This window comes from Mauremys mutica, chromosome 24, assembly GCF_020497125.1.
Source record: "Mauremys mutica isolate MM-2020 ecotype Southern chromosome 24, ASM2049712v1, whole genome shotgun sequence".
NCBI classification, from domain to species: Eukaryota; Metazoa; Chordata; order Testudines; family Geoemydidae; genus Mauremys; species Mauremys mutica.
The window spans coordinates 5636276-5648838 of record NC_059095.1 but is presented as its reverse complement, the minus strand read 5'-3'; the positions used below and the strand labels follow the sequence as shown (position 1 = coordinate 5648838).

The following is a 12563-nucleotide window of genomic DNA, read 5'->3' as shown; positions in this document are numbered from 1 at the left end:
AGGCAGGTGGACGGGCACCTGCCCATGGGATGGGCAAAGGACAGGCCACTCCCTGGCTCACCGTGCCGCAGCTCCAAAAGCATTGCTGTGAATTCCGGTCCCCGACACTGACCAGGCAGAAAGACGACGCGGCTATTTCTGAACTGTGTCCACTGGGACCGTTTCACGCTGGGTGGGCACCGCCCAGGTGCGGCTCCCGGGCCAGCCCCAGCCCTGCTTTGCCAGAGCTGCGCGGCGAACGGTGGCGTGGATGAGCTACGCCTTGAGTCCTACAACACAGTAAGGTTGAGCTAAGGCCAAGAACAATCCAAGCTTCGGCCCCAGACCCTCCGCCTTCCAAAGTGGAGATACTCATTCACTACACGCTTGTTACATACATGTAAACCCGCTTAATGACAAGCCCGATCCATCCAGCTCAATTGGTTTCCAAGCCCGAGGCGGAAATGTTATTTATATAATCTGAAATGCTGTTTCTGGCCTGACCCTTTTACCCTCTTATTATTTGAAATCACGCTGCAGCTGCACTTGTTCGGGTTGCCTGTTGATAGAAATCCCCTCACTTTCCCTTGGGTTCATTTTTCTTTCTTTGCCTCCTGCTCCTTGTGGCTTGTTGGCTCAGAGGGAAGGCCACGTTGACTCATAGCATGGCTCGTCTAACCCCCGCCACTGCAGCCTGGCTGCTTAGATAAAGCCAGCTGGCTAATCTAAAGGCTGCTTGCAAGCCAGCACAGCTCAGCTAGGAGCGCTTAGCAGCACGGCTCTCCATAGATCCACGCCGCCATTCTGCGGGCACTCTGGTGTTTGCAGGTGAAGTACGACGGGGCTTAGCAATGCTGCATGAAAGGGAAGCTGCATTCCTGTTGCAAATGATTGGCTTTAGCCAGGTGAGTATGGATCAAGCCTCAGAGTCCACGGCTCCCTCGAGGAGCCACCAAGACAAGGGGACAGAGCAGGCCTCGGCGTCCAGGTGTAGCATGTGAGAGCTGGGTACGAGGCGCTCTCAGCGACGGGGATCCAGCGGTCGACGTGCCAGAGGAGCTCAGATGAGCCCAAAGCCGGGAAGCGCTGCACAGATGCCACTGGAGCTACGGCATTTTATGCCAGCTGAGAATCTGTCCCAGGGCCTGATTCTCCACTGCCTTGCACCTTGCGTTGTCACGGACACCTGCACAAAGCAGGCGTGACACACTCCCAGCCGCGGGAGTGGGGAATTCCAGCTGGGGGACTGTTTTGCACCCACTTTGCCCAGGGGGGAACAATGCCACAGAGCCCAGGACAGAGGGCAGTTGGGTTCTTGGGGCTGGTTGTTCATTGGAGAAGCCGAGCCCTGTGCATCTTTGATTCCTATCTGCTCAGTGGACTGACGGAAACAAATCCTAGAGTCTCTTCTGCCTCCTGCATCCGTGTGAGAATCGGAGAGCAGGTGCTTTCCTGCCATTCTTACTACAACTGAATTTGAAAGTTGGGGTTTTTACTAAATGCACAAAACCGGAGTGAGGGTCAGATCCCTGCTTAGAGTCCTCGGCGGGGCCCGATCCTGCTGGCCAGCTGCTCAGCGGAGAGAGGCGAGGTAGGCCCATCCCTCAGCTCTCTGGACAGAGAGGTGACAATGAAAGCAGTTCTCTGTCCACAATGTCCCATCAGCCACCAAGAGGGGGCACGGAACAGCCCCAGAGGTAAGGGAGCTCACGGCAGCACTGGGCTGGCCCGGGCGCTAAGGATGCTGGAAGGTAACGTACATCCTGCTGGGAAGGCCGTGCCTGGGACGTAGGGGCTGCCTGCCACGCACTCCTCCCTGCTGGAACGCACACCGCCGCCTCTCCCCGCCTAACATCTCCGAGCTCGCCCACTGGCACCCCCTCCTCGCCATCATGCACCCCCCCCCACGCTAGCTGCCTGCTTCTGAGCTCTGGAGCCTCGTAGCGGGGTGGGAGCCGGGGGCTGGGTTAACTCTCACTGTCCTGTTTGTATCCCAGCCATGTACTCAGTGGAGATCACAGTGGAGAAGGACAGAGTAACTGGCGAGACCAAAGTCCTATCCAGCACCACCCTGCTCCCCAAGAATCATTGCCTGCAGGGGGTCAAGGTGTACGAGGATGAGATGAAAGGTACGGGCCCAAGGAGCATCCCTCCCTCCCCAGGCATCCTGGAGGCCAAGAGGGAGGTGAAGGGAGAAGGTGGCTGTAGGCACTGCCAGAGGCGCATCACTGTTGGTGGCAGGGCCAGTGACCGTTCACTGCTGTCTACCACTCTCCAGCTTTCCTGGGGAGTGGCAGCTGGGCCCCTGCCACGGCTGCAGTGGGTCATTGGCACCAGCCACTCAGGGTTAACAGCCAACAGCCACCACGCCCTGCGTCCCCGCCCAATGTTGCTCTCCCGGAACCAGTAGATTCAATCTGCAAGCCCCTGGAGAACAGTGGGGTTCTAAGGAACAGCCAGCAGGGATTTGTCAAGAGCAAATCATGCCAAACCAAGGTGGGTGCACAGCTGCTTGAAAAACTCTGCTCAGAGGGTCGTGCTCAATGGTTTGCTGTCAAACCGGGAGGGTGTCTCTAGCAGCATCCTGCAGGGTCAGCTCTGGGTCCGGTACTGGGCAATATTTTCATTAATGCCTTGGGTACTGGAGTGGAGGCCATGCTGATAAAACTTGCAGATGACATCGAGCAGGGAGGGGTTGCAAGCACTTTGGAGGGCAGGATTAGAATTCAAAATGACCTTGAGAAATCGGAGAATTGCTCTGAATTCAACAGGATGAAATCCAGCAAAGACAAGTGCCAAGTGCTTCACTTTGGAAGGAAAAATCAAATGCCCACCTACAAACCGGGGAATAGGTGAAAGGGATCTGGGGGTCTTAGTGGATCACACATTGGATATGAGTTAACAATGTGATGCAGCTGTGAAAAAGGCTGTTATCGTTCTGGGGTGCGTTAACTGGAGTGTGGGATGTAGGACGTGGGAGGTGATTGTCCTGCTCCACTTGACATCGATGAGGCTTCATTGGGAATCCAGTGTCCAGTTCTGGGCACCCCATTTTAGGAGAGATGAGGACAAATTGGAGAGAGTCCAGAGGCGAGCAACAAAAATGACGAAAGGCTCAGAAAACCTGCCCTCTGGGGAAAGGCTCACGAAACTGGGCACGTTTAGTCTTGAGAAAAGACGACAGAGAGAAGATCTGATAACAATCTTCAAATATGTAAAGGGCGGCTGGTATACAGAGGATGGTGATCAGTTCTTCTCCACGTCCACTGAAGATAGGACAAGAAAGTAATGGGCTTAATCTGCAGCAAAGGGGATTTAGGTTCGATATTAGGAAAAACTTTCTAATTATAAGCGGAGTTAAGCTCGGGAACAGGCTTCCAAGGGAGGCTGGGAAATCCCCGTCATGGGAGGTTTTTAAGAGCAGGTTGGTGGAACCCCGGGCAGGGATGGTCTAGCTTGGTCCTGCCTCAGCACAGGGGGCTGGTCTTGATGACCTCTCGAGGTCCCTTCCAGCCCTGCATTGCTCTGATTCTTGCGCGTTGGAGGATGTTAGATAAGCGCTTTCATGTCCCGGGGAATGGAGGAAAGATTCATAGGATGCATGACATAGTCTAGAGTTGATGCATAGACGTGTGTGGGAGGTAATATTGTTTAGGTTGAAGCTGTGTGGTGCCCTGGCTTGGATGCTGGACTCTGGGTCCAGTTCAGTCCCTGGCTCTGCTACTTAATTTGTGCGACCTTGGGCAAGTTGCTTTCCCTGCCCTGTGCCTCAGTTTCCCTAGTGTGTGAAATGGGGGCTACTAAGACCTGACTTCCTAAAACACTTTGGGGTCTGTGTTATCTTGCTTTCTCGTTAAGAGCCTCCACGACTGCAGCTATCTTTTGCCATTTGTGTTGGGGCCACCACATCAGCTGACAGCCACTTCCTGGGGCTGTGAGCGGATAGCAAGAGGGTGGTGCTAACTACCTGAACTCCTTAGCAATTTGCTGCAACCGTCCCCTCAGCCCTTCCCAAAGCTACGATCTGCCCAGGCTGCTGGGACACGTGCCTCACCGTGGCAGGAGCTGCGTGGATTGCTGGGCTCCAAACACATTCAGACTCTTTCGGTCAAGGGCAGCTGTGGTCTTGTTTGTCACGCGGCGGGTGCAGGGAGGCATTGGGGCTGAAATAAGCGAAGGCGCCTTTAAAAGTCACTTCGCCCCTTGTAGCGTTCTGCAGCTGTTGGGGGATCGGTTTACAAACGATGGGCAAACACGGACCCATTTTCAGTGAACATCAGTCCCCAGGAATGGCTCTTACCGAGGTGTGCTGCGGCCTTCCCTGTTCCATTGGTAACCGACACTGGCCCACACCTACGCCACACACTGGGCTTGGATGTGGGTTCTGCATCGGGGTGCCGACAGCAGCTCTGAGCTTGGGGCTCCCCTGGTTTGTAGGCTGCTAATTTTGCTCTGATCAGGTGCTTTGGGTTTCTCTCCTGGCCTGTCCCACGAGCTGTGTGTGGGTTGCACTATTTCGCTGCCTCGCATTATTCAGGGCAGCGGTTGGCGAAGCAGCACGCACCCTTGGCTCCTGGAAAGAGATGCACCACGCTAGCCACATCATAACCAGCAGAGCCACCTTCCATAGGCATAACATGTCATCGCCATCATCATCAAACCCAAATGCCTTGGTATGGAGCAGTCGCGCCACCTAGTGGCTGCGTATACTAATCTCAGGGGTGGGGACTCTTTCTTACAGATGCCCCAGGTCATCACCCCTGTACTGAGGATGATCTGGGGATGTATCCTAGCTGACCAATTCTAGGGCTGGTTTCCTGTTTAAAGGGTGTTTTCCTTTGTGGGTGCCCAGTGTGATCTACCCCAAGCTCTGCTTTAGAAGCCATTGGTTCTCGTCACCTGACTGTAGATGGGGGTTTGCTGTGGTTCGCCCAAGGAATAATTCCCTGGACGGTAGCATGTGCTGATCTGGGAGTGTCACTGGATGACAACCGCTGTTTCCGGTGATTGGGTCGAGGGTGCAGCAAACAGCGGAGTGTGGGGCGTGTCTGCCTCTTTGAAGGGCTCAAAAGCTGCCTGATCCAGAAGGGGAGTTCTGGGTGTGGGTCAGATCCTAAACCAAGATGCAGCCAGCTCCAGATGGGAGCGATAATGTGAGATTAGCTCCGTAGATTCCTGCCGTCTGAAACCTCAGCCCCCAGCCCTGGCTTGGTTCCAAGCCTTCGTCTCAGCCTATCCCAGATCCAGGCCCCACCTCTCATCTCTAGATCAGCCTGGCACCTGCCCCCTTGGCCTTCCTCCTGAGCCCTCACTGTCTTCTCTGTCTCTCCCGCAGTGGTGCACGCGGTCCACATGGAGGACGGAGCCATCGAGAACGGGGTGCACCCTCTCAGCTCCTCCGAGGTGGACGAGCTGATCCACAAGGCAGATGAGGCGAACCTGAGCGAGGTCTCCCAGAGGGACTTGAAGACCAAGGAGCGCGAAGAGGCCAAGAAGGGGGGTCCCGGGAGCAGCCTGCCCAGCCAGAAGACCACTCCCCGGAAGGAGATCACGGGGGTGCAAGCCAAGCCAGTGGACAGCCCAAGAATCCTGGCCTCCGGCGACGGGGCGGAGCCTAGCAAAGAGCAGCCGGTTACCATGATCTTCATGGGCTACCAGAACGTGGAGGACGAGGACGAGACCAAAAAGGTGCTGGGCCTGGGGGGCACCATCAAGGCCGAGCTGGTGGTGATCGAAGATGCCGACAACAAGCCAGCGGCGGCCGGAGCGGCAGATTGCACGGGCAAGGACCACGCCCCGCCCAACGGCAGCACCGTGGAGCCCGTGGCCGCCCTGCCGCAGAAGGAAGACGGCCAGGTCGGGGAGACGCCAGGAACCAACGACACGGATCCCAAGGGGGCCGATCAGGACCTAGACATGAAGAAACAGCGTTGCAAATGCTGCACGGTGATGTGAAACGTCTGCCGGCTCCATTGTACAGCCAAAAAGGACTGCCCCCCCCACACCTTCTGTTACCCCATCCCTCATAGTTCCCTAGGTTCCACCCACAAACTCCAAGTGACACAGGATTTTATTTACCTACCAGACACAACTTCTTTTTCTTAAGAGACTGGGGAAACAAATGCAGTGTTTGTAAAGTGTATAATAGGCAGCACCATCTCCCGGCCGCGGCATCGCTCGTCTGACGTCCGCTTCCATGCAATACGCCACCGGCGCTGAATATTATATTTATTATACACGCTTATTTTTTCCCCCTGCCTTTGTCTCTCCCCCACCCGCTCCCCTGTGCCATGGTGGGGTCTCTCAGAGATCCTCAGCCCACCGGGGATGGCCATCACCAACTCTCCCGCCTGTAGGACTCCCTTTTTTTTTATTTTACCAATGGCTTTCCCCCTCGTTAAATGGCACCCTCCTCTGTTATCCAAAGGATGCCGGAGCTCATCTCACTGATGCGGGGCTCAGGAGAGGGTCATAGGTCTAAGAAGCCTCCTTAGATGGTTCTTCAAGAACTGGCTGTTGTTAGGACTTTTTTTTCCGGCCTTCTGGAAGGGGAAGGAGGGAGGCCACCTACGTCCCAGCACTTTCTCCATATGCCCTGGCGTCAACGGGCCACGGTTTAGAAACACTCCGGCCACCTGCTCCAGCAAGACAGAAGCTCCTATATCATCTTGAAGAGGCCACAGCCCAGCCTGCCTGTCCAGCGGCAGCTTAACTATCCCCCTCACCCCGGGTTCGTTCCGATGACAGGTCTGGGGAAACCCAACAAGGCACAGACACAGCGCCCCAGACCACAGCTCCACAAGAAGTTTGAAGCAGAGGTTTCGGCCGGCACGTGAGCTGCTGGGCCGAACTTAAATTTGGCCTGATCTTGCTGCTTAGAGTTTTTAAGCACTGACCCGAGCCTTCAAACCAGCCGCAAGAGGGACTGTTTCTGCGGCAAAAGGGAAAGGACACTCTCCGGGGAGGAGACCTCTGCAAACGCGTGTGACGTACCGACACAGCTTGGCCAAGGTCCGTGGGGGTGGGCTGGGAGATGGACCTGCTGTTTCAACACCTAAAGTTGATCGTTCCTGTGGTGCCAGGGGCAACTCTCGGTTCCAGAAAAAATGCAGCGGTGTAAAAAATAAACAGGTCCCTGCTGGATTTCCAGGCAGCAGAATCGGTCATTCCGGAGTCACTCCTCCTCTGAAGGAACTTCTCAGTCCGGCACTCACAATGGTGACCACAAGCCTTAAGGTACTTTATTGACCCCGCTGGTTTGAATGCCGGAACCGGGGCCTATCAGCTCCCACACCCCTGTGATGTCATGTCCTCTGCTGGTTTCTACAGAAGAGCGGCTCCTTCATTTCTTAGCTGGCTTTTCTGTGCTGGAATGCCAAGGCCGTGACGGGGCGAGGTGGTTGGAAGGACATTGACTGCGTCTCCCCTTGCATGAACGTTTCCCTTGTCGACACCGTGCCGGTAAGGATATCGGCCACTGAGCTGTTGACCGAGATGCTCCCAGCACTGGACGGTGGGTGAAACTGGCAGAGGTTGGCCCAAGTCTCGGCCAGCGGGAGACGGGACTGCTTGTTGGGAGTTCTGGAGGGTTGTTCTGGACATGTCCATGGTCATTAAACCGTGGAGCCCTGGTTAGCCACAGGTAGGGCCCTCGTCCCCTGTCAGTACCTCCACCCACTCAGCACCGGCAGCCCCATAGCATCAATGCTGTCGCCTTTCCAGTCCAGGGCAGCCCTCCCCCGCAACATGCTCGTCTGGACAAAGTCTGAGCCCTCCAATCCCTGGGCATGTCCTATTGCTGCATGGGTGCATGGGGCATTATGATTCGCCTTTGGCATCACCTAGTGGCATTGATGGGTCCCCTCGAGTCAGTTGCTTATTCAGCATATTTGGCCCTGGCAAAGCAAAACGGTTTTCACTTTGGGGCCAAGGAGCCCAGCAAGGGACCCGACAAATGGCTCTGAAGGGGGGCAGAGTTTGGCAGCTGCCTCAATTGCTTGAAGACACCCCTAAACCAGGCCCCAGTCCTGCCCTCCTTGAAACCTATGCAGGCCTGCTGACCCCAATGGGGTTGCACCGGCTGTTCCTGAAAGCAGAATTCCCCCTTCCCCCAAGTAAAGAGATGGGGCTGGATTCGACTCTCGGCTACCCGCTGACTGGTGTGGGTCCGCCCCAGAGCTTGGGGGCTCCTCTGGGGGGTCCCTCACAGAGGTATCCGCCCTCAGAATATCTCTGTTCTTTAACTGGGTCCTGCTGAAGGAGGGCACCTGGTTTTGAAAGCAGCGAAGTGAGTGGGGATGCTTTGCGCGGCTCAGAGCAGGAGCAACTTTCGTTCTTTTGCTGCTCCTGGTTCGAGTCTGTAGCTGGCCACTGGGCCTCAGCCACCGCCCGGGAGCTTCTGATTCTTAGCCGGGCTGACGTCCGTTCTCGGGAACACCTCGCGAGGGAGCTCCTCAGAACGGATGCCTCCCTGATCCCTACTCGCTTTCCTTGCACCCACTCTCCCTGCAGCGTAGCGCTGTGGGCGTGGCGCGACCAGCCCCTCGCTCCCCTGATCACGCCCGACGAATTGCAGGCCAGACCCCAGCTGGTGTAAACTGCCAGAGCTCCGTCGACTGCAGGGGGGCGACGCCGGCTCACTGACACCAGCTGAGGATCTGCAGCTGAGCATGACCCGGGAGGCAGTTCTGCTCCGCCACAGCCAGATTCGCAAGGATGGTGCAAGTCCCCCAAAGGCAGCTTGTTGGCTCGCTGCGTTCGGGCCCCCATCCGAGTGGGGCGGCCCTTTAGGGAAGGCAATGGGAGTACAGGGTAAACCCCGTCCAGCAGGACAAATCAATCAATGGGCCATGACCCAGGGGTGCCACTAGAATGCAGGCTCGGTGCTAGTGGTGAGACTTCCCAGCTAGACAGACCAAGCTACTGGGTGTGGGTCTCGGGTCTCCTTTGCTGTGGCAGGGGCTGAAACAGGACGAGCTGCAGGGTTAGTGACAGGACTAGAGATTTCAGCTCGTGTACCACTCACTGTGCAAGGAAAAGCTGGGGCTCAGTTAGTGTTTGGTTCGGGACGGCAGAGTCAGGGATGCCTTGGAGCTGGATCATTTATCTGCAGTGAATCATTTATCGAGCTGACTTGAGACCTTTTTCCCACGCGCCCCAGATAGACTTTATTACAGATTTGCTCGTTACTGGAAACGGTTCGACGAACGCTCAGTGAAAACGCTCCGGGAACTTGGCATTAGGCAGGGCGTCAGGTTGCGGGCCGGAGTCTCTGCTCTCCAGCGGGATTGTTGAAATTTGTTACAAGCGGGGACGAGGGAAGGGATTTGAGGAGGTGCTCCTGGGAACGCTTCCTGCACGGAGCACACGTTTGCACGCGCGTGAGCGAGCCGTGAGCTTCCCAGGAACGTTCTTGCAGGCAGACAAACGCAAAAGCTTTTGGGCGTGTTTGCGGAAATCACGCCAAACGCCCTCAAGGTCAAGTTGGGGCCAGCTCCCCATCTCGAGTAAGTCAGCCCAGTTCCATTGACTCCAGTGGATTTACACCTTCGGAGGGCCCGGCCCTGGGAGGTGATGAATGCTTTTTATTTGTTGGAAATGTTCGCCCGGCTCTAGACACTATGGGGCCAGATCCTCACCTGGTGTAAGTGGGAAGCCAATGGCATTATGCCAGTTTATGCCACCTGTGTGGTGCATCAGTGCCATGGCCGCCATCTTTACAGCAGGTCGGTCAGTTAATGGGGAGGTGATAAAGTGTGGGGAGGGGGCTCTGGGCTCCCTTGGTTTTCACCCTGTTCTCTCACATCATCCTTAGAGGCTGATCTCACCCAGGTGTTGCCCACTGGCAACAGCATCTTCTGCCCGGGCGTGAAGGGGGACGTCAGCCTGGCTTCTCTGTGATGTGAAAATTACCACTGGGCAAGATTAACAGCACGTGCCCTGTAGGCTTAACTGGACTCAGCAGGTGCCAAGGCTACTTGCTGTCTCTCTGCAGAGGGGTAAATTTCACCCTAATGTGATGGCTCAAGGATTAACCAAAGATCAGGCCCGTGACTGCACGTAATGGTCTCCCCTCCCCCCACGGTTTGTGTAGCATTCGCCGTTAGAGCGTTTCCCCTGCTGTGCAGCTTGATAGGTTCCCGTGCTCGGTGTCGCCCCATGGCTGCTCCCTGCCGCACCCAGCTGTGGTTTTCGCACCCTTCCACGACGTGTCGGCGGTTCTCATCCCTGGCGTTCGTCCTTGTCCGGTCAGTCGTCCGGAGAGGACTCGGGCTCGTGGCAAAGCTCCTGGAGCACAACACACGTAGCAGCCTGCGTGCCCATGGGAACAGACCCACCCGGGGCCGTGCCCATGGGAACAGACCCACCCGGGGCCGTGCCCATGGGAACAGACCCACCCGGGGCCGTGCCCTTTCTTCCTCCTAGCTCCGCTGACTTTAAGAGGGGCCCAGAGGGAGGCAGCAGTGAAGTTAGCCCCCAAATAGAAACCAAGAGGTTAAAAAGTATGTGCCCACGCACTCGCACACACGCGCACACACAGAGACATCACGACCTGACGCCTGGATCAACAGGGACTCCATTTTACAATCAAATTGTTCCTGCCCCTTCTAGGCGCCGATCCAGCAAAGCACTAAAGCCCGGGTGTAACTCTGCGCATGTTCTTTGCTGGACCAGGGATCCGTCCTCCGTCTGCACCCGGTTCCATTTCCAGTCTCCTCACGTTCCCGTTCAAAGATTCTCGGAGCGGTGGGAGGGCCGGGTCCAGAGAAGCAGATCCCGGTTAGTCACTTGCTTTTTCCCCACTAGGCTGCCTGGTTCCCTTCGGCCTGTGACAATCATTTCTCCAGGGGCAGATGGAGGCTGACGCTTTCCTCTCAGTGCTCAGCCTCCGACCCTTGGCCTTCGAACGCAGCAGCATCACAGCTGCTTCGCCCCTGGGATTGGGGTACAGACTAGCTTCCCCTTGTGATCCCTGAAAGAGGCACCCGGCTCCCCAGCATTGGGTTTGGCGCAATCCAGGAGGGACCCGGGCAAAGCTTCACCTGGAGCCGATTCCACCACCCCTCAATTATTTCATTTAACCAACGGTCTTAGCCCACAGGGCTGAGATCTTTGCTGAAGAATAACCGTATGGACCCTGGGGCTTTCTGTGTAATCATGTCTGTTCTCGAGGGGGGTGGCGGGGCGGTGTGAGAGTGACCCAGCTGTACAAAGAGTGACGTTGCCTGCCCGGCTGCCCTTGCCAGGTGCATGTTGTCCTCCTGTAGCCCTTCCTTGGTCCTGTCCCAGCCTGGGGTGGGGCCAGGCTGCATCCCCTCCTCCATGGCAGGTGGCTGTCGAGAATCAGCCGGCTTTGTGCCACCTCCTGGGCGGGGATCTGGCTCCTAGGGCTCCACAGATCCGGCCCTGGGAGCCCTTGCTGGTCTGGGGGCAGCCCTGCCCCCCAGTCCACACACGGGGCAGATGGGGAGTTACGCTACGGGGGAGACCTCCCCCACGTTCCAGTCTTAAACCAGACACCAGCCTATGAGTCTGCTCCTGATGGGCTTTCCGCTGCTGCTGTTAATGGGGCTCAGGATCGGGCCCTTGATTTCTCAGCTGGATCAGGGTTGGGGGGGCTTGAGGGGGAGAGAGCAGGCGCCCAGCACATTCCGAACGGGAGACTGGTCTGCAGCCCCCTCCTCTAGCCCCTTCCCCCCACATCTGCCTGGCCCCTTCCCAGCCGCTGTGTGTCCAGGGCGGTCCCTCTGTGAGTCCCCCCCCCAGTCCTCCCCGCCCCCCACTGCGTGACTCGGCTGAAGTGCACTTCCCGTGCTCCTGTGCTTTTTAATTGTGACGAGCCGTTTGAAGTTACAGCCCCCGTTGTTTGTAATACACCCGAACTAAGCCAATAAACTGTGTGACTAATCCGACGGCTGCCTCTGCCCTCTGCTTTGGGGCCAGCCCCAGAGACCCCCGCGGGGAGATGGATTCTTCGCCACCCTGCTCCTTGCAGGGAAGCGTCCGGAGGGTGCCCAGATGTCCCGATTTTAGGGTCTTTTTCTTATATAGGCTCCTATTACCCCCCACACACCTCCTGTCCCGATTTTTCACACTTGCTGTCTGGTCACCCCGCTCCTTCCCAGAGCAGGCTGCAGCTGGGAAAAGGCTGATGGGGGGGAAAGCAGCCACAGGTGGGGCCACGCCCCAGTCAGACGGCGGCTGGCCCTATACGAGGGCTGAGGGCCAGAGACGGGAAAAGAGACTCCCCCTTGCCGAGGATGAGTGGTTTACAGACTGCAGCCCGCCGCAGGGGGCGGGGACTAGATGATGACTGGCAGTAGCCACTGAGGCAAGGTGGGGATAGGGGTGGGGGTTCCCCTGGGAGGGGAGACCCAGACAGAGCGGGTACCACGGTGGGCAGAACCCCTGGGCAAAGGGCACCGGAGTCCGGGAGGGAGAAGGGGCCAGCGGCAGGCGAGACATCGACCGGCCTGCAGAGGGCGCTCCAGGCTGGAAAGCGCTAACTCCCTGGACGCCCAGCAGGAGGCGCCACGCCAGTGAGTCGTGGTCCCGCCACACACCCTAAGCGGCCGAGAGCTCGA

At 57.2% G+C, this 12563-nt stretch overlaps 1 protein-coding gene across 4 annotated transcripts in view; it reads left to right on the top strand.

The window, feature by feature from the left end:
* The window catches only part of PALM (paralemmin), a 65830-nt gene extending 53931 nt beyond the window's left edge, over positions 1-11899 (top strand). For 3 of the 4 annotated variants that reach the window (XM_044998297.1, XM_044998300.1, XM_044998299.1), the window contains 2 exons: positions 1977-2108; positions 5315-11899. In XM_044998297.1, coding sequence (XP_044854232.1) covers positions 1977-2108; positions 5315-5934 — 752 coding nt within the window. In that variant the 3' untranslated portion in view covers positions 5935-11899. The remainder of the gene's footprint in view (positions 1-1976; positions 2109-5314) is intronic. The other variant, XM_044998298.1, reaches the window with a different exon arrangement.
* The last annotated feature ends 664 nt before the right edge of the window (positions 11900-12563 follow it).